This window comes from Odontomachus brunneus, unplaced genomic scaffold, assembly GCF_010583005.1.
Source record: "Odontomachus brunneus isolate Ranch 3 - 2012 unplaced genomic scaffold, Obru_v1 Obru_scaffold_030, whole genome shotgun sequence".
In the NCBI taxonomy this organism is placed as follows: Eukaryota; Metazoa; Arthropoda; class Insecta; order Hymenoptera; family Formicidae; genus Odontomachus; species Odontomachus brunneus.
Genome location: NW_022639480.1, coordinates 985,674 through 1,007,747, shown reverse-complemented (window position 1 = coordinate 1,007,747; position 22,074 = coordinate 985,674). Strand labels below are relative to the sequence as shown.

General features: G+C 43.0%; 2 protein-coding genes across 4 annotated transcripts in view; one reads left to right on the top strand and one right to left on the bottom strand.

Moving 5' to 3' along the window:
- LOC116843127 (serine/threonine-protein kinase meng-po) overlaps positions 1 to 21,778 on the top strand; it is a 46,695-nt gene extending 24,917 nt beyond the window's left edge. The window contains exons 1-2 of one of the 2 annotated variants that reach the window (XM_032813231.1): positions 14,540 to 15,070; positions 18,247 to 21,778. In XM_032813231.1, coding sequence (XP_032669122.1) covers positions 18,247 to 19,410 — 1,164 coding nt within the window. In that variant the 5' untranslated portion in view covers positions 14,540 to 15,070 and the 3' untranslated portion in view covers positions 19,411 to 21,778. Of the gene's footprint in view, positions 1 to 14,539; positions 15,071 to 18,246 lie in introns of those variants that run through there. The other variant, XM_032813232.1, reaches the window with a different exon arrangement.
- On the bottom strand, positions 903 to 10,938 carry LOC116843133. 2 transcript variants are annotated; one of them, XM_032813249.1, is made up of 2 exons: positions 10,819 to 10,938; positions 903 to 2,059 (listed from the first exon to the last, which is right to left on the bottom strand). In XM_032813249.1, exons 1-2 carry the CDS (start codon positions 10,834 to 10,836, stop codon positions 1,748 to 1,750), a joined length of 330 nt encoding a protein of 109 aa, XP_032669140.1. In that variant the 5' UTR covers positions 10,837 to 10,938; the 3' UTR covers positions 903 to 1,747. The 2 variants fall into 2 exon arrangements, with proteins under 2 accessions (XP_032669140.1, XP_032669141.1); XM_032813250.1 differs by lacking the exon at positions 10,819 to 10,938 and adding an exon at positions 3,990 to 4,134.
- Positions 21,779 to 22,074: the final 296 nt, after the last annotated feature.

Genomic DNA, 22,074 nt, shown 5'->3' with positions numbered 1-22,074 from the left:
CGAAGATACGTAAAGTTCAGCTAATTTTAGTTTAAAGCTACCATAAGCTCGACGACTGCACGTAGAGCCCTGTGTAATCTCGCTGTTAATCGGTTGCGTGTATTAAATCCAAACGCCGACCGGATTAAAGTTCCAACACGTACGGAGGACTGCCATGACTTGGTGCAATTCGCCGGCGGAATAATGTCCAGCGAGTACGAAACGGCTGAAGGGTGGCACGTCAATCTCGCGAAGGCACAGTATTGAGTTGTATATATAACGGAGTACCGTCGCTTTTCTTATGCAAAAAAAGAGCGAGTGCGAAAGAGTGGAAGAGAGAAAGAACGAGGAAAGTAAAATAAAAATAACCGACAGAAATAATCCGACATTAAAAAAGATATTTCAAGCGCCATAAAAAACAATCTATTGTGTTATAATATTTTTAATATTTATTTTACTTTGTTACACATACAACTTGTGTGAGAATATTTGTGCAATTTAGTTTCTCTTGATTTTTCAAGCGTAAAATCTCACTCGGTAATTTAGCGCAAGTAAAAATCAATATTTTCTTTTTAATTCATGACTCTCTATTCCTCTTGGTTTGTGTTAAATGTATGTAATTCATCTGGCTGAATCTTGCTGGTAACGCTATCTTTGGACAAGACTAGTGGGAACTCAGACAAGCGCTACTAGAAACCCGGGTTTTCTACCTTTCCAACACATGAAAACGAACAGAACGCGTGATAACTTATTGATCACTGATATGATACTGTTGTTAACTAATGGTATCTTTGTAATAACGCATTTTCGTCTTTACTGATGAACGTTACACACGCGACATCGTAATATCTTTGAGATATTACGCAGCAAAAAGTGATCGGTTTACTGTCAGCGCGATAATTCAAATTTAACATTACTCTTGCTTCTTATCCAGTTGTAATATATTTTCTTCAAAACACATGTGATAATGCAACGAAATATTTATAATTATAATATATTTATAATATAATTTATAATTACAGATATTTATATTTATAAATTTTACTTTACGAGAGACACAACTAGTAGTATTTCTATGAGCTCACGTAGTGGAAAGTAAAACAACAGATTGTGCAATTTTATTCTCGGTAGAATTCATATTTCTTTACTTTTGGATATTCCTTTGAAAACTTAGCGTATGATAAACAATAGCGCTAATTTTTATAGCATTAACTATACAATTGCAGTTGTGATAAACATAATAACAGCAATCTCACGGGGTAATAACGGTCGCGAGAGCCGACGGCAAGAGCAAAAGAAAGCGCAGATTGCACATTTTCTTTCGCGAATTCATCCGCTCCCCATTGCGCTCTCGCGGTTCCATTACGCTCGGAATTACGTTATTACCAAATAACAAGTTAAAATTATCTACTTCGTCCTGGGAAACGCAGAAACAGTAATAATTTATTGATGATTACAACGAGAACGTCTTCTTCCGCGAAAAGACATGATGTTAAACAAATCCTTGCAATCTTTTGCGATAAAACGATGTTCAAACATCCTCAATCTTTAGTCTCATTTGACAAAGAAACGTAATGACGTAGCTTAAATAAATAAATTGTCTTGGTATCATATGCGAGCTGTTACATGTTTAAACCGAGGTAGATGGGGAATGTATATCAGAGCCTGTCAGCCAATCAGCTGAATACAATTTCTTCATAGTGTTTCTTATAAAGATAACCTTCAATGTTAATGTTATCGAACAAGCTGCCGAAATTTCGAGATTCCCTCACATCACGGAAAGTTGCAACCTCTTCAGGATAGCTTCAGGGATTCGTTTCTCCGCCAGATTTGCCGTCCCGGGCAGCCGTTGCGATACTTGAGACCTCTCCGCCAAATTATTATTCGCCGGGCGGTTATACGTTTCCACAGCGAACAATTGTGATATCGGCAGCGCCTTCTCGTTGAGATTCTCCGTGCCGGGTAACTGGTGACCGATTATCTCCGCATGATTGTCCAAGCGATGGTAGACATCGTGATTCTGGTGGGACGTGTGTGGAGCCGCCAGTGTCCCGTAAACGCCAAGAAAAAGTACTAGAAACTGTGTAAAAAGAATGCAGCGCATTTGCATATGCTCAAATGGACTCGACATTGTCAAGGAATGTTCGAGATGTTTAATTACCATAATAACTACAAATAGATATCGAACAGTCAAAAGTGAAAATATCTCCTGAAAATATCTCTTCGCTTCAATATCTCAATTCGCAACAGTGAAAACAACGGCCGAATCGGAAAATTATTACGTTCGTCGTCGTGCTCGGTTGGCACACGCTAGGAAAAAAGGCTACTCCGTCGCAGAGGAGAGAATCACGCGCGCGAGATTTATTTCCGAAACGTGACGTGCATTACGCGGGATTTGCGCGAAATTAATTCGGCGCTGCCGCACCGAATGAATTATGACTGCAAATTTACGAACGCAACCCGGGAGACGTCTTTTTTCTATCATATTGTGCGTTTCCGCTGAAACGACACGAAATCGCGCGCGATTCCGGTGATCCCCTGAAAATCGGGCCGGAGAGGATCTAAGCGCTCATCGAGGAATCTCTGAAATCTCACATGGGCTCGCGTCGACGCGACACCCGCGTAGGTAAATGGGTATATAAACGAGTAAATGGGTAGAGGTGCGCGCGAGCGATCCACCACACCCCCACTATTTCATATAGACACGCTCACGGCCTCCACTTCACTTGACCCAAATCGCGACCAGGTTAAAAGATAACCCACTTTCTCGCGATTGACTAGAGATTCGTCGAACGGGACAAAGTTATTTTTGCCCACGGGTAAAAATGATTTTTCCCGTCGCGCCCCGAGATCGGTCGCGAGATACGCTTGTCGAAATAAGGTGGCCGTCCTAGAAAAAAAAAGAAAGAAAGAATGGGTCGTTAATTTCGTCGCGAGACGCTTTCACCGAGTAGCGATGCCGTGAGGTAGATGGAGAGGTAGTGCGACACTGGATGCTTCCACGAGCTGTCGAACTGATCTTCAATTAACTAAGCCTCAGTTATCTGCTCGCAGAACTGAGCAACAGCCCGAAATAGAGCGAGACATTCGAATCGCGGCGCAGCTCTCCGCTCGGTATCAACTCCCCGGGATCATTTCTCAATTGACTAATCGCTTTTATCGCGGATCGCGACGCGATCCTTCCCGCGCGGATATTCCGGCGATATTAATTGCTGATGATCTATCCGAGCGCCGTCAACCACTTTGCGAGTGCAAGCCGCGTCCCGCCTTCAACGACAGATGTATAATTAGATTTTCCTGCTAAAATTATACGTACGCGGCGGGAGCACCCTCTCCCCCGCCACACCCCGCGCACACAGGCGCGCTAACCATTCGTGTAATTTTAGCCACGAAATTTAATTATAAGTCCTGCTACCTAAAGGCGAGGCGAAATTAGCGAAGGGCCGGTGGGGCTTCATTTATCTCGCGAAGGCTGTTTCATTCGTTACGATATTTTAGGAAGAAGACGGACAGTCGAGCACAGTAAAGAGGATATTAATTTTCCGCGCGAGAATATCACGGATTAATTGTTACAAAATATAGCGCAGTAAGCCGTACGCGTTTTAAATAGTCAAACACCATCCCGAGGAGGCTAATGTCGGCTTGTCACGCTAGTGATAAACGTCGACTCAAATGACATCAAAGTAGCAACGTCATATTAGCGATAAACGTCAACTCTCTAAGGTTATCACATTAACGAGGCTCTCTTCCCTTGTTCTTCACTTCTTATAATAGAAAAAAAAAGGAGAACTTTCTTCTAACCAACTACTACGTTTTTCTGGTTCCGCGAAGAGATTATCTGATTACGCGAGTTTCCGTGAATTCGCGGGAAAACGCTCGTTTTTCACAGACTGCGTCGGTGGGAACATCACGTGATTGAAACCAGAACCGCGACCGCGAAATCGACACTTCGTTTTGCGAAAAGCAGGCACGCTCACGACGCGGATCCTTCGATTCTCTCTCCCTCTTACCTCGATCATGTTCGCTCGATGCGCAGCGACCAACTATCCTCGGGAATGGCACGATGACACTTTTATATAGGTATACGCGTATATATGCGTGCCGACACACCGGTCTTACCGCACGCCGGTGAATCGACGTTTTATTTTGGCGAGCCAAACGATCGCGACCGCCCGCGGCGAGATCTTTCGGAATTTATTTTTTTTCTTTTGAATGAAGTTATCACTCTCAACAGTCAACCACCGTTCACATCCGCAATGGCGTAGCCATCGGAAACCTTTTTGGCAATGTGGCGACACGGATGACAAAAAAAGAAATTAGCCGCGGTAGTAGAAATCTGTATGCGGTGGCTAAAATCTCGTAACATGTGGATAAACTGAAAGGAAATATTTTAAAATGTATTCGTGGGAAAGTTTATTCCTGCGTGTTATATTTTGTGAAATAAACTCTGCATCTCTCCCCAATGAATTTTCAAACATTTTTTTCTCAGTGCACCTAAAAATATACTTATCAGCAAACATATATTTAGTTACACTGAGAAAAATATCTAAAAATTAACAAATATTTATTATCAACATATTTAGTTAAATAAAAATTCTTTTCATTTAAACCGAATATTATTTACACGGTTGTATTTGTAATATTTACAAATTAACAAATACTTATTAGGTAAATACCATTAACATATTTATTTAAATCAAAGTTCTCTTTATTTAGACCGAGTATCGTTTACCTAAATAATACTCTATTATTTACTCGGTTTAGGTAAACGATACTCAGTCTAAATGAAGAGAACTTTGTAAATATGTTAATAGTATTCACCTAATAAATATTTGTTAGTTTGTAAATATTTCTTTCTCAGTGTATAAAACCGACGTGATAGCAACACAGCAGCAAATACATTTTCAGCAAATCATGATTAGCTGCGACAGCGAGATCTTCTTCTGTATTAACTTTCGACCGACGACAGAGAGATAATTGTAAAGAAATGTCGACATTTCCCGGCCGTATGTTATTCAACGATAATTCTACTGATATGTACACGCCGACGCGTAGATCATTGCATCTTCCGCGGTCGCGTGTCTTACGGGTTTTTCCACTCGTCAGCGTCCCGAAGGATACCTTACGTACATATAATTTTAAACAAATTAATCTCTCAACTTCCGTCTACATCCGCGATGACGTGTCCACGAGCTCCTTGTAAAACCTGAGAACTGGTTTCGCTCGCGGTCATCGATTAAACGTTCGCGATCGCCAGTTGTCACGCAGTCAAGAGCGCGCGCGATCGTTTGCTGTGCGTTCTCGCCGCAGCCATTTGTAAAATTGATCGATCCGCTGCATCTCGATATTTCCGCGCGAGCGAAAATAAGCCGAGGCGCAATACCAACGATATGGAAGACCTCGGCTTTTCAGACAGAAATCGCGACGTTGAAATTCTTGGACGTTGTTAACACATCTCGGGAAAGCGTACTCCACCTGTTCGACTTTGGGAAATATTTGGCCCGCTGGCAATAAAACGCATAATCGGCGAGCAGAAATATTGTCCGCCTTGTTTTGTGAATCTAGAAACCCTCTAAAGTACAATCAAGTGTATTCCTCACTGAAATGCACTTCAATCGGAAACGTATTCTGTCTTGTCCAATTAAAGAATATGTTTCCCAATAGAAGAATTTTCTCAATTAGGGACAAAGCAGGATACGTTTCTAAACTCGCAAAAAAGGTGGACAACTTTCTGTCTCCGATTGTACATGAATGCATACGCGAATCCACGAACTACATCGTATTATCGTACTATCAATGCGATAATTGCGCTCTGAATAATATAGTTAATACATAGTTAATCTATAATTATTGTATGCGTATCAATTTGGGGATGCGCGATTATTAGAGGTCTCGGGTTCGATTTAATCCAGCTGTAACCGACGTGATTTCAGTGTGTGCTCGAATATCCGAGGCTGCCGATAAACCGTTCTGATGGATCTATTTACGCGTACCATGATAAAATCCAATATTAGCATCGAATTATATCTGGAACTTTATCGCGCCATTCGACTGCAATTGTATATGAAATTTCGATGGTAATGCGATACGAAACTGAAGCTTATTAATTGTCCTGCCAAATAATAGCTATCCTTAGAAGAACGCCGGATATACGTGTAACGTATAACGGTAATAACAAGATCTATCTCTCTCTCTTTTTCTTTCTCTCTCTCAAGCTCTCCGCACGATTGGAGTAACGGCGAGAAAAGGCGATCTCGTAAGATCTCGAGATCGTAGAATCACGTTGATCGAGACCGATTGGTGTTGGCGGTTCCGCGTATGTAAATATTATTTTAAAAGATGAGAGTGAAATTCACCTCGCGGCTCCCCTACTCCACCTAAGCAACATATATTTATTGAAAATTGACCAACGTATTTTATCCAATAGTCGATGCGCGTCACGACTTCCAAAAGTATTAATCTAAAATTAACACCGCGCCGTTGAACTATGAGTTTGCTAAACAATACAATCGTTACTACGAAATGGCACGTTTACGCAATGAGAAATCTCGAAATATACGATACCTCGTAGAATACGCGAAGAAAACGCACGAAGAAAAAAATTACCTACAGTTAGATCAACTATAGTTATAGTATAACTAACCATAGTTAAATTTAATTATAGTTAACTGTAGTTAATAAAATTATATAATAATAACTGTACAATAAAACTAATTATAGTTAACTTTTGGTCTCAAGCATTTTTTTATAGTAAAATAATAGTAATAACAATCATATAAAATTATTATCAGTAACATTATAGTAAAACTTAATAAAAAAATATATACAAAAAGAAATATATACAATATATATACAAAAAAAATAAGGTAAACGTCCCAGTGGTCGAACATATATGTCCCAATGATTGACATATTGGTTTTGTATTTTTTTTTTTTTTGTTGAAATGCTTTCCAATATATAAAACAATATAATAAATGAAAAGAAATATTTAGTTACTTTGTAATTTTGTCCCATTTATTGATAAGCATCTTAACAAACACAAGTATATTATTAGTAATTCAATTATCGGTACACGTTCAATCACTAGGACGTTTACCTTATATACAGAAAAAAATTGAGAAATATCTCTCCATAATTACAAATAGCAGACATTTTTTTCTCAGAACAGTATTCTCGACAATTCTCAAAATACTTGCCTTACTTTTATAATAGCATAATTCTCCGTTTCAATCTCTTCAATCGTGCGAGCTAAATGATTCATGTCAATCCAGATATCAACTATCCAGTTACTTTCATTTCGCGAAGGCGAAGATAATTGAATATTTTTAAATCCCGGTGTGTTCACTCGCGAGTCCGCGGCTAGCCAGAAATAATGCAAAAACAAAGAGAGGTGTAAAGACTGTAGGATATGTTCCAACGAAGCGTGAGAAGCGATTTTACCCGTTTTCAAAAATAAATTCCCGTTTAGCGGAAAAAATTATCCCGGAATTATCGACGAGAGGCGTCTGCTCGATCGGCTTCATCTTCCTCGGTGCTTAAAGCGGACGTTCGCGGTGAATGACGCTTCGTCAACCGGGCCGACGTGCGACGGCGAGAGCCCACGATGACATCATTTGCGATCAAGTGATCTCACCGAGGGTCGTGTGACGCCACGAAGCCCTATTTCACTCGATCGACCAGGTGTTGCGCGTCGTTACGGTCTAGCCGCGCGGAGAAAATGCCCGTACGCCGACACGATGACGTCACTGAATTCTATTCCGTCTCACCGGGGAGGGCACGCTCGATAATCCGGTTTTTCTGACGTACTCCGGACGCGCCTACGTAGATCTAACGCGACGCTTGTCGTAACGTACGACGTAAGAAAATTACAATGTAAAATGTTCGGGTTAACGTCATGTGACGCAGGGCTTATCGAAGATTTTCAACTCACACAAAAGTACAAGAATCTCGTGCCAGAGTCTGTAAAAATTTTCAGGCACACGGAGGAAAATAATTTGCTGACCCAGCAAATTTTCTGCTAGTCTAGCAAAATCTTTTCATTATTATATGGACAGCAAAAAGATTTGTTAAGAGTACTAATCACTATTTGGATATAATTTGCTGAAAATTACTTTGCTATAAGAACCATGATGGATTTATATAAGCAGTTGCAGTTTTGCTTCGATAGCAAATAAATTTGCTAAGGATACATTATTTTGCATCAATAGCAAATTAACGTGATTTTAGGACAAATACACTCAACAAATGTTTTCTATCCTGGCAACAAAACTACTTCTGCTCTGATAACGAATAATTTGTAAAATTAGTTACGTCAACTAAATTTTTTTAATGTCACTACGAATATGCAGTAGCAATGACGATTTTGCTAAAAGAGCAAAATTATTTTTCTCCGTGCAGATTTCGCGACGACTTCTTCGAACATATTCAACTCTATCTGGTTATGTCGGAAGCGATTGTCTTTTTAAAAAACGGTTATTTCAGTGCACTGTAAAATGCATAGAAAACACGAGTCACCATTTTTTCCTTACGAGAAATTGGCCAATGTTACCAATTGATATTATATTCCCTTTCCCTGCAAAGAACGAATCACAGACCCGCAAGATCATTATAATCTTCGATTTCTGAAGCAACGATTATATCAAGTGCATCTTAAACTTATTTCAGCCTTTGATTTTCTATAAGAATGACAAGAGAAGGGAAGGGAACGCGAGAGCAAGCGCCTGAAACGAGATTGCAAACCCGTGATGGATTTGAATAAAATTATAGAAAATCTCGGTATTACACTCATGGAACATTCATTACTTTTCGCCACTCTGTACCGTCAATTTCGCAAGCAGCTTTCTATTTCTAGTCGCATGCAACTTAAAAATCATCGATTTACCAATTCGTTTGTTCGCGTTTTAGGACACAGCTTTTCCAAATTCATCGTCGGGCAACGTGGATTCTCACCGCGCGCGTAACGTGGAAACAGATTCATGGGTATCCTGCGTAAATACGATCGAAACGACCCTCGTGCGAGAGCGACGAACGCACGTACAGCGCATTCGATCGGGTGCATTAAAATAATGCGTGCATCGCGACTCTTAAATTAGTCATCGTCGCTCCGCCGCCCTCCGCTACTCGCAATGTTTCGGCACCTGCTCCGCGCGTGTTGCCGTGTGTTTCTTTTTTCTTAACGTTCTAAGTGAAAACAGCGAGAACTAAAAATAGGCGGTTTGACGCACGCTGCCGGCGCTAAGGTAAGTAAGCAACATGAACCGTATGTTTGCTCTTTTCCCTCGCGTTATAGTCCAACGACGTGCGCGCAGTGCGCCGTTGTCGTCTTCAGGGGAATTTCGCAGCAATAGAGAATGCAAAGGTAAGCTGTACAGTATCCCGATAAAGGGGATAATAAACGTATATGTTATTAAATGATCAATTTTCACGGAAAAAGAAGTTTGCTTGAATTAACCTAATCCTATCAGAAAAAGTGCGTGTTAACTAAATCTCGAATGTATCGAAGTGGGTGAAGCCTCTTTTCCGCGGCGCTAATTGGCCGTCTCGACCATCTCGATTGTCTCGATCCCGTCGCAGTTGAATTCGTGCCGCTTGCAGCTGTTAGCCGCGGTGACAGATCAGGTTGTGTTGTTCGCGTCATATAAATTTGATATTTATTGTAATCCCAGCAAACACAATGTTACATGTATATGTATATAAAATATGTAAATATGTAAATAATAAATAAATTTATATGTTAAATGTTTTCCAGCTTCTAATGGTTTTTTTACTGGAAACATCATAAATTTCCGTTGCTTACAGTTTTCGAAAATTTTGTTTGCAATAAGAAAAAGTTAAGGACAAACAGTAAGAGCTAGCACAAACATATATCAAATAGTCAATTTAGAAAACAGGGAAAGTTCTTTTATTCACTGTCATTGTTATTTAAGGTTGCTTAAGGTTGCTTAAGGTTTACCACTTATATCGCAGGTCATAAAACTATTCACACAAGAACAATGTTATCTTTTTCAAGATTGAGTTTTTGTCGAAGATATAATACATTCTAATCTCAAAGAATTCAGTATTCTGTATTCAGACGGAGAGAACATTTATGTTTGAGAAAAAAGGAATTCTTCTCAAGGACAAAAAAATCCCACAATGGCAGTAAATAAAAAAACTCTCTCTTTTTTCTAAATTGACTATTTGAAATATGTTTGTGCTAGCTCTTACTGTTTGTCCTTAACTTTTTCTTACTGCGAATAAAATTTTCGGAAACTGTAAGCAACGGAAATTTATAATGTTTCCAGTAAAAAAACCATTAGTAGCTAATAAATCGAAAACAGATTTTCTTTAAAAATGTTATTAATGTATTCTTTAGATTATCACAAAAATATAATTTTTATAGACAAACTTGTGCATTACAAATATCGTATTACAACTAACATGTACGTTATATGTAACATTGTGTTTGCTGGGAATATAATTTGTAAAAACTAGTATTATAATATAAATTGTAAATACAACGAAAAGGCTAAAGTGGCGCGCGCGAAGCGCGCGCTATGTAGTATTCTAGTATCATAAATTCCGACTGAAGTAACCCGAATTCTTTTTAAGGTAACAAGGTCTCGCTTTTGGTCGACTTAAACAGAATTCGTTACTTTAATCGGAATTTCTGGATCGTTCATATTCGACCAGATACTTGGTTAATTCAACCAAACCTTTTTTTCATGTGGAATTGCTAAATTGCGAGAGAAATCTATACGTGCAGCGAGTCGGACAACGAATTTCGTATTTATATGAGCGAGTACCAAATAAAGCGCGAGTTTCCATTCTGTAACAATTTGCACAAAATTCACCACTCACCACTCGTATCGAGCGCATCGCTCGTTTTGGCGGATTTCTCTCCGAGAAAACCGAGTCATCTCGAATTCTGCCAACAATTATTCCAACAACACCACAGCGTCATTCTTTAATTCCCCAATTATCCTGCAATTAAAACGATAGAACGTTAGCTTGACAAACTGAAAATAATCAAAGTTTCTAAAAAGTTGTCCCACAAAATTGTATGACAAATTATTAACAACTTCACACGAGAGATATTTCGGGAATATTTCAGGAGACTGTCTCCGTACGCAATTTTCGGAATTGTGACTTTTCGGAACAGTGGCGTGCTTCAAAAATATCTCGAGAAAATTGTATTTCGATACATTTTGTCTCGATATTAAAGTTTCGGGATTGTGAATTTTTAAAACGTGGATTTTCAGAATAATAAGTTCATTTTTAATGCTTTCGAATAGAATCATGTATTTTGTATTCATATTCTAATAAACGCTGCCGAGATCAATTTCGCAATTTAAAGCAAAAGGTCATTCGAGTTTAGCGAAGAGAGACGAGACGCTAACCGATTCTCCAATATTCAAGATAGAATTTCTTGGAAAGACGAAAGAGCCCGTGTGTGAAAGAAAAGATCTTATTCTAAGCCCTTAAGTTATATTTGCGCGCGAAAAATCATCCTCTTTCCAATTACGCCACAACCTGCTTGAGAAGTTTCAAGTCGACCACTTCGAGTAACCTCAACGTAACGAAGAAGTACTTAGCACTTGCTTCTCCCGTTTACGGCAAATATCCAGAAGCTCTCCAATAAAGATATCTCATAAACTACGTCCCACGAAAGTGTCAATTCGATAAGAGAACATAATAATAATAGTGATCGCTAGTGGGTGCTCTCGCTTCTTTCCTCCCTCACCTCTCTTCCTGTATCTCTTTTTATTCGAACATTACGTCATTATTGAGCATAATCGAGTCGCATATTTACGAGGGCGTTCTTCACGTCATGTTCTTTAGATGTGAAATTGAAGGGTCATCACATATACGCAATCGAAATAGCAATGACAAGGGTCGATTCCCGAGACAAAATAAATAACTGTCGTGGGATCTATCGAATTATAGCTTTCAAGAGCTAGAATGCATTGATGTGAAAAATGACGCAGGTGACATGACGTCAAATACACAACGCCAAAAAAATCAGAGACCCTTGTCTAGTCTTCAAATAAATAATCGTACAACCTACGTGAACGTAACGTCACGCGTTCGCGAGCCCTGAAAGATTGAGACGAAACTGAGAAGTGCGCCATCAGGCATGCGAAATCGATATTTCAATGATAAAGGTCATGCAAACCTCATTAATGTCGCGTCACGTGTCGGCGAGTAATAAACGATCAGTGCGCCAGCAAATATTTAAACGCAAAATTCCAACGACAAGAGGCTTTTCTACTATCATAATAAGCAATCGCCGTGCAAACCGTATTAACGTAGCTTTCCGCGTTCTCGTGGGAAATAAGTCTCGAAATTTCGACGCAACTCTGACAGACGAAATTCCAGGTCCACAACGAAAATCCCGAAGACAAAAGCCTCTTCTGCCCTCATATTAAGCAATCGCCATGCAAATCGCTTGGTGAGCTCCCAATTCCATTGTGTCTAAGTCGTTTTGAAACCCACGTGTGTTTATTTTACTCAGGAAGATTTCAGAATACATTTTTGTAGATCTATATGTGCAAGAAGTATAATAAGAGTAGTATGATCGCGTGTTGCTACTCATCTGACATGACGTTTTGACAATCGCCCCTGCTTCATCGATATTTTTGGAATTTGCCATCCACTTTCATTTGGTATCCTCTCAAGACAATGTCTCGAGTAACCTTGCTTGCGCGATGATACGCGAAGTAAACAGTGTTACCAGGAAAATTCTAATCTGAATACGAGACGACACAGAGATCAAGAGTTACACAGCTTTCCTCGAGCTTCCGAGTATCACATCGGATGACAAAATTCACAATCACGGAAAAACAATCGTGGAAGGCCACTTTCCGCGAATGACAAATGTTCTGAAAGTTCAGTGGCGGCTTGGCAGACGATCCATGCATGCCGTAATCGTGCCAGCGCGAATTCGCGAAATTCACGAGACAGACAATAGAGAGGCGTCTGGTCTTTGTCGGCCTCTCCGATATAGATACAGAACTGAGAAACAATAAACCGCTATAAAGTTCCTCATCTACGCTTATTTCTCGCGGCAATAATAAAGGTCAGGCAATCGCCTTGGGAATTTTTACATTCCCGTAAATTAAGTCCACGCGCATCCTCATAAGATATCCCCGGAGATACGTACGTGCACGCGAAAGAGTTCGATGACGCCCGTACATTTCTCTATCTTGTTTTTTCTGTTTCCTCATTGTTTTCCTCATTTCCTCATTTCTCTTTCCTCGCTGTTCCTCGAAATTTGCCGACGTTAAGGCGTTATCGTGCGAGCGCGACGATTACCAGGCGGGTCGATTTGCGACGATTGCACAATGACTCGCACTTGCACTTTACATCTATTGCGAGCGTTTCTCCTATTTATATCTTTAATATCCGGCTGTGGTGCACAGTACGAACATCTCTATGGACTTCGTATACTTGACACACATTTTAAAAATACTTTCAGGTGCAAAATCGGCCTCGCGACGGACGCGTAATCCGCATTATTTAACAACTCTCTCGCGAGGAATTTGAGAAAATATTATCGAGCGGGATACTTTGCAGGGAAGAGATGAATGGGAAATTCAAAATAGGTTCGATTGTTTGAATTTCCACCACATGGATGACAATAATTAAAAACAACTTCTGTCGCGGTACGATGGGTACGCGAGAAAGAGAGAGAGGGGAAAGAGAGAGAACAATGAGTTCTAAAAGTGAGTCGTCTCGCGCAGCGTACGTTCCTCTTTTATTTCGCTCGATATTTATGGGAGTTGGAATATTAAACCGGCGGCGCGAAAAGTCAATAAATCCACTTTAAGTCGATTCATGTCAATAACCCATTCCTACAAAAATATACTCCGCGGACTCGAGTTGCACCAAAATGGCTTTATTTTGCAAAACTCACCGTCGGCGAGAAAATAAAGAGCGTTTTCAAAAAATGAATACAAACCGTATACTCATTTTTTTCTCTTTCTTTTCGTCGAGAATATAGTTAGCTCTAAAAATCCCCGAGAAATAATATCGCCTCGACTGCTCGTCGTTTTACCGCGCGTCCTGCTCGCTCGCAGGAATCCTCATTGCTCACTCACGGTTATCGAGTCCTTGCTCCTAAATCCCGAGAATGCGTCACGGATACAGCGATATCCTCGATCGCGGACAATTAACGCGTGCTTGCGCGACATGGCGCGGGCGAAATTAGAAAAATCAATTTTTTGCGTCTGTCGCCCATAGCTTTTTACGGTCAAACGAGGAAAAACAGATAAACCGATGGAAACAGAGCGTCGCTATTTAAACACGAGTATGGCAATCCGCGAGACTAAAGATATCCCACGACGTAGAAGCGATCAATGGCTACACGTGGAGAAGAGCTCTTTCTCTCTCCTTCTCTCTCTCTCTCTCTCTCTCTCTCTGTCTACCTGCTGCAAATCCAGTCTCGCAGCGAACCTCACCTCTATTCATCCAAGTATTCCGCTCATGTAACATGCGACTCGCCGATTCGCGTAATGCGCTCGTCGTATTTTTTAAAAAAAGCCACGACGCACGACACACGGCGTTACGCTCGTTCTACCCTTCTCTATACTCGATATCGTCGAGTGCACCCCGCACCCTTTTACAATCTACGTCTGCGCGGCTCCCTGCGGCCGCGTCTATAAAAGCGACGCGGAGCGTCACGACGCTCCAGACGTTGAGGTACGCGCGCCACGGGAAATGTGATCGAGCGTCGTCGTCGCCGTCGTCGTTGTCGTCCTATCGATACCTCGCTACCTCTAGTCTCTATTTCTGTGCCGTCTCTCTCGGCTGACACCTGCCCGAAAGCGAGAGAACACGGTTGACATAATTCCGCGAAACTCCATCGCCGATTTCGTTCGGCATTCGTGACACTTGTGACCAGCCAACGTACGCGTGTCACTACCTGAAGATGTGAAGGAGGGAAGTCGCGCTTAATGACCGGTCCTGATCGAGAAAGAGAAAGGGAGGAACGAGGAAGAGAAAGGGAGTGATTCATACGCGCACAGTTACTGACGTATTGCCGTTCGCCGTTTATTGTGCCAGTGTGCAGTGACGTTTCTGTCGATCGCCGTACGGATTTGTCTCTGTCGTGGTATGTATTTATCGTGCTGTCACCTCACTTGCATGAATTTCATTCGAGCGACCCTGCACGGGCGACTAATACCGCTGTGAATCTCAGCCCTTGCGAATTTCCTACCAAACGAATATCGCGATTATGATGCCATTCAGAAAAATTCGTTGGAATTTAATTTCACGAGGTAGTAATAATTATGACTTTTCACGGTACTTTCTTTTCTGCATATTAATACCCGGACAGCACAAGTGTCTAAAATATATCGTACAGATCCTAAGGACGTTTAAAAGTAAGATATCGTCCAAACTCTCTAAGCAGTTCCTTAGGCATTTATGCTGCATGGGTATTAATTGCAAAGCGGCGTTCTTGCGTCATACATTCAAAAAAGTTTCTCGCTGTACTCGCTGGCGATTACAAAAACATGCAAAATACAAAAGTGGCAGTCGATATAAATTTCTGCCATTACGATTATCCGTTCACGAAAGATCTCCTCGGGAGCTTTGATTCATTGGTCAGTGTACAATTTATAAATTATCACAGCGTCGGCATTTAATGACAAGTGCGAGAAGCTTTGATAACTCGTTGATGAAACACAATTGTGCCAAAACCTGCTTGAGAAATTTCAAGTTGTCAACGAGGAATCAATATGCACCGTAATCGGTACTCTGGTTCAGCTTCGTAAAGATTTCAACATGTTAACCATTCCATAAAGATCTCCGGGACACTCGCGGCGCGATTAATTGCTCATTGGTGGTTTCTGCATACGCGTGTCTGCTAAACCGCTTCGTTAAACGCACGCAAGCAAGCCAAGATGTACACACCGCTAACCGCGCCGGCGTGTATTAAAATACACGTAGTAAACGTAAACGCTAAATATACCCGCGCCTCTGAGACTTGTCGGAATTAACCGGTCCGAACTGACGATAACACGAAAAAAGAACCGTGACACGAAACAATGAGCGGAAAATAGGCGAACGAGCGCGGATTGTCTGCGATTCATCGAGATGAACATCACGAAAAAAGAAGAGCATGTTAAATTAAACACGAGCCACACTTGTGCGTCTGTGTAGGCGCGTATGTGAACGCGCGGGGGACGCCACACACTAATGAATACGTAATTCGCGCGCATTCATAATTAAAACGAGAAGCTCGCAGTCCGGCCCTGATATGGCGTGTCGAATTATTAAAATACACGTGATCACGTCACCCACGAGGTCCGTACTGTATTCGTTTCGTCACACGATCACGTTCACACCGACTATGTGTGTCCCGAGTCGTCTCGAATCGTGCACGAAGCAACGAACGCGCGTCTGTTTCTGCACCGCGAATTCAAGCGTGTTATTTTGGCTGAATCTCTTTTTACACGTTTCTTACCGTTCTAAGACACGTCATTTATACGCGCTCAAACGTATTAAGTTACAATTCACATGTCTTAAACGCGCTAATTGACGTGGCTTAAGAAAAAATCTCTCAAATTACACGTCGAAAAGAAAGCTGTCAAATTACACATTGAGACATATGTTTAACTTGGATTCGCGATGTGCGCAGCTTAATCGATGTCCGGTTACACTAACGTCAATCAAGTCCTTTAACCTGAATTTAAACTATCTTCAGACCAAAACTTAAACTGAGGTTAAATAAACGTTTAAGGACGTTGATGGAGTCGCTAAATTGCTTATTAGCGAACTGCAACGGATAACGCAAAGCACATCCTGCTTTGAAATCGTGGTAAACTCCACGGCTTAACCGTAAAATCTTGCCGAACTCTACTTCGGAGCACTTTTCCGATCATACTTCAGACGTTAGGTCTGCTCGTTTTCGAAGAACTCCTAGACTAGTGCCGTAAGTTAGAGTGAAAGGAAGTACACTCGTTTCACCCTCACTTATGGCACAAGTGCAGAGATTCTTCGAGAACGAATACACCTATAGACGACACGTCGGAGACAACGTGGTTTTCCGTTTCTGGAAAAACGCATCGCTGCGTTTCGGACGGAATTCGCGCTCTCTCGCTCGGGGGTGAAGTTTCGGGGGGTTCGGCGCCGACCAGGCTCGCACACCGTCCACCAACGTGGTCCTTGCTATTGATCTAGGGAGGCTCTAAAGCGAGTTCGCCCGACCACCCTCTCGCGCCCAGTTTCGCTCCCCGTTGCAGCGCGAGAGCGCGGCTCTCTGCAACGGGAGCGGCACGAGGGGTAGCCAGATTCGTCGAGTGGCGAGCAGTGGAGCGAATACGAGGGATCGCCGGCCCGGTGGCGGCGATCCAAGAGTTCCCCGCCACCTCCCGCATGTCGCCGGCTGAATTATCGATCTTCGAGACGATCGTAAATCCTGAGCGGAAGCGCAAAACCCGCCCGATCGCGAGGCGAGAAAGAGAGAGAGAGAGAGAGAGAGAGCTCACAATGCGACGCGGCCGCATCCGCGGAGCCGATGACGCACGTGCGGCTCGGAAGAGATCGAATTTGGCGTCCGAGAGTCGGGGCTATCGTCGGCTAGATCCGCTTCTGCTTAATGTAACCATTATGCAACTCGCACGATCGATAAGTACCGATAAGTGAGTTCGCCGGGAGCCGAAAGACGAAAATAAGTTAGCGCAAAATCCGACAGCACATGCTGCTGGACGCATCACGCGCGTGTTCCGAGAACGGAGACTGATTTACGCGCCGTTATTTCGCGAAGTGGGACACGCTGGCTGGCAAGGAGGCGGTGAATATTGTCTTCTCGAGGGAGGAAGCGTGGGAACGCTCCTGAATAGTCGTCGTGGCGTAGCGTTGACGATCGTGGGCGTATGAGATTCGTTCGCCGTTGTAGGACGGACAAGCGATGCTTGATGTTTCTTCAATAAAGCGTCACCCAAGCGCGAAATCAACGCGCGAACGTATTTCCGACGGATGAAATTCCAATTTCCTCGCTAGAAATGGACGGCGCAGCTCGTACGAAAGTAGCGAGAGACGAACGTCTATTACGATGACGATTGAAATCAATTGAAACACTCCCAAAGCATAATACGATTAAACACACTTTAAAATAAATTAATTCATTCAGAGACGCAAATTAAACACACATTTTAATTAATACATAATAATTCAACGGTCGTGGAATATAAATTCTTAACGACTTTCGCGAGATTTCTCATCGTCCACGTCACGATTAAATTAGAAGTTCGTAAATAAGCGTTCGCTCTTTTCTCATTGCAGATGAAGCTACACGAGAAGAAAGAGTCCGGCATCCACAGGGTGCAGGAGGTGCCGCTCGAGGAGCTGGAGCTCTCGAAAGAATACAACGTGGAGAAGACTTTGGGCGAGGGTAGTTTCGCGAAGGTCTTATTAGCGACGCACAGGGCCACTCAGACTAGAGTGGTGCTGAAGGCGGTCCATCAGGAGCTCACGTCGGAGAAGGATTTTTACCGTGAATTTCACTACTCCTACCACTTGAGCCCACATCCTAACATCCTCTGCTCGTACGCGGTCGCCTTCAAGGCGGAGAAGTGTTTCGTCTTCGCGCAAGAGTACGCACCCTACGGTGACCTCGCGGGCAACGTGAAGGCCGGCGGGCTGAGCGAGGACGCGTGCAAGAGGATTGCCGGCCAGCTCGCCTCCGCCCTGGATTTCATCCACTCGAAGCAGCTGGCGCATCGCGACATCAAGCTGGAAAATGTACTGGTGTTCGCGCAGGACATGACGAAGGTGAAGCTCTGCGACTTCGGCTGCACGAGACGCGAGGGCACCCTGGTGAACAAGATCCGTTGCACCTGGGTGCCGTTCCAGCCGCCTGAGATCCACGAGGTCATCAAGAACGAGCGGTACGCCTGCAAGAGGAGCTCGGACTGCTGGCAGTTCGCCATCGTGCTGTTCGTCTGCCTGACCGGCAATCCGCCATGGCAGAGCGCCGATTCGATTCAGGACCCGGACTACTCGGCCTTCCAGCGATGGCTGAAGAGACGCACCACCAAAATCCCACCGACGTTTAGACGGTTCACGCCGCGACTGCTGCGCTACTTCCGCCGCGCGTTCGAGCACAAGTCGGAGAAGAGGCCGCACGTTACCGAGATCAACAAGTACCTAAAGGACTCATGGTGCATCAGCAAGATCAGCCACAGCGCGACCTCCACATCGGTCGACGTGAGCGAGAGTCTGGCGAGGCGCGGCGACAGTCTGCTCTACCTCGACACGATCTTGGATGACCGGCATCACTTCGACGAGAACAAGAACAAGCTGAGGAAGCTGCTCAACAGCTATGGCCTGGAAACCACGGTGGACCAAAAGGTCGTCACCAAAAGGATATGGGAGTGGGTGATGCAATGCGACTCCAACGTGGGCGAGCCTGGTCTGATCAGCGGTTATAGCACGGAGGATATGTGAGAGATAACAAGGACCTGCAGCGAGCCGTGCCTTCGGCCCGCTCAGGAGGAACTGAGGAAGTTCCGAATGGGCAGCCTTCACGTGCGGACCTCGTACGGATGTGCCAAGTAATTCGAGGGAATCACGAGCCGGAGTAGTTCACGAAGTAGCATGAGCGAGCCAGGGAGTGCTCCCCACTACTCGAGGAACGGAACACGGCTGCACCGATGTTCCAGAGTGTCGAAAATTCTATATATATATATATATATATAGACGGACCAATTAGCAACACAGACTTCCTTGATTAGCGAGAGAATGAAGATTCGAGAAATGAGAATGTTCGTAGAGAAAGAGAGAGCGATCGGCGAGTTAGATAAAGATAACTCCCGCAATGAAGAATCCCAGAAGAAGATGTCCATGTCCAAGACACGTTATATAGATTCCTGAGAGACGTCCTGATCTCTTGACCGTCTCTTAGATGCCTGTGAATTTCGCGTTGTATTGGGGCCTCGCGAAGAAAGATACAAGATGGTCTCTCGAGGTATAAGATGCTCTAGCAATTAATTGTAAATGTGATATACACGTATCTAAGTAGGTAGACAGACAGAGATTGCAAGAATTCGCTCTTTAACCGAGGCAAGAGCGGTGTTGGAGGTCAAGCTGGCGATTAGCTCGGTGTACTAACTGTAGAGACAATAATACTGGCGCGTATAAGATTTACGTCACGTTAGTCAGTTAGTTATGTTAGTTCCGATGGTAAACTGATGATCTTAGCGATGCCTTATGCGCGACTAGACGCGAGGTTAGAGAAAGAGAGAGAGACAGAGGGAGAAAGAGGGAAAAAGAGATAATCACTTACAGATATTTTATATATTGTCAAAATCTGAGTAAAGAATAAAAAGATACCCGTTTTCGTTCATGTGATAGCGACATAACTATCAACAACTCTGTCTCTCTCTCTTTCTCTTTCTCTAGGCAAGAGACGAATGAGCGAAAAGACTGTATAATCCAAACCTATAGGTCGGAGATAATCTGTTCTATCCAGTGAAATCGGACGAGAATGACCAAAAGTTCGAATTTTCCGCTGCGCGACCCCACGAGAAGCCCGCAACGCACGCGTTGAGTCACCCTTAAGGACGATAGACCGAGACATGATACACGTTCGTTAAACGTACACTGAGAAAAGGTGCACTGAGAAAAATTTGTTTGTGAAATATAAAATTCCACGAAATAAAGTTTGTTTCTGCGAAATGAGCTTTATTTCTGCGAATGAACCTTTTATCCCGCAAATAAAATTTCACATGTTTCTCTCTCAGTGCAAATTTTTCAGGAGAAAGTGCCGTAAAGCTTAGGAAACCGACATAGTCGTAGCGAATACGCAAGTACAGGGATCACACATTGCGAGGACGGACGATTACACTGAATACTACTACTAGATTCGTTCACGGCGACGCGCAATCATACAGATGTAAATACATTTCTACACGTAGAGACAGATATACACCCGCGCGTTCGCCGTTCGTACGTGTACATAATACATATACGTGTGTACGTATATATGTAGCCATATGTATAGTACACATATATTCTTGTAGCGGTTTATGGTGTAGCGCATAGGGATTCCGTTTGTACGATTAGTTACGCCACTTCGTAACGGTGATATAGACGTAGCGCGTAATTCGTAATTTCACACACGCTGCGACCCCGACGACGGTCGTAATGGTCTCGCAAACGACCCCGCAAGTTCGGAAACACTCACGGATAACGACGCACGAAACGAGCTCGTTTTCGCGAATGGACGCCGCGAGTCGGTTGCGAAATTCCTCGCAGTTTGCATCCAGCGGGAAAGGTGTGCGCTGATCTTGAGATCAAAGAGTCGCATGACAATTTCAATCATAATTATCGCAGACAATCACAGTTAATGGTAAATTTCGACGATAATTCTGGCGAATCTAATCTTCCCGAACGCTGTCTAGGTGAGATCACTAGCAAGAAGCTAAATGATACTTCGCAAAACTCGAGCGTGAAGGATGCAAACCTCTCTCTCCTTTGTCTCCTTTGAATTTCACAACCTAATCGTTAATCGAATGAACTGCACGCTGGTGAATCGGCTTTAAAGGACTACAGTCGGGGTCTTGCGAACGCGTGTTTCGATACATTTGTACGCTGAATGTGGAAGAGGCGTTGCGACGACGCAGGTAAACAATTCCGCGATTATCTCATCACCGCCGCTTCTATTGTCCGACGCGTAATAAGTGACTATCAAAGACGTGTTGAATAGGTAACGAGATACTTCGCGTGGAAGCCGACGTATGTGGCCTCCGTCGGCGCAAGAAGCGTGATGTTTTGTATATATTGGAATAAATCTTGAAATTGTACAAAATGGAAATACGACGGGTGGTTATTTTCCTCATGTCAACTCTCAGCTACTAGCACCGCATTCATCCCGAAATTAAACTAGCAATTGGAATGTATCAACGTTCGATATTTCTTACGCACACTCGGACACATGATTCGCGTAAATAAGTCGACAAATGATAAATTACATTTTATTATTCGCGTTATCAATATCAATCAGACTCGAGCTGGACCGGATAAAAGTGTGCTTTCCTCGAGATAAAATTTCTCCACTCAAAGTTCACCCCCGCAAATAGTTAGCCCACCACTACCACCTCCCGCCCACGC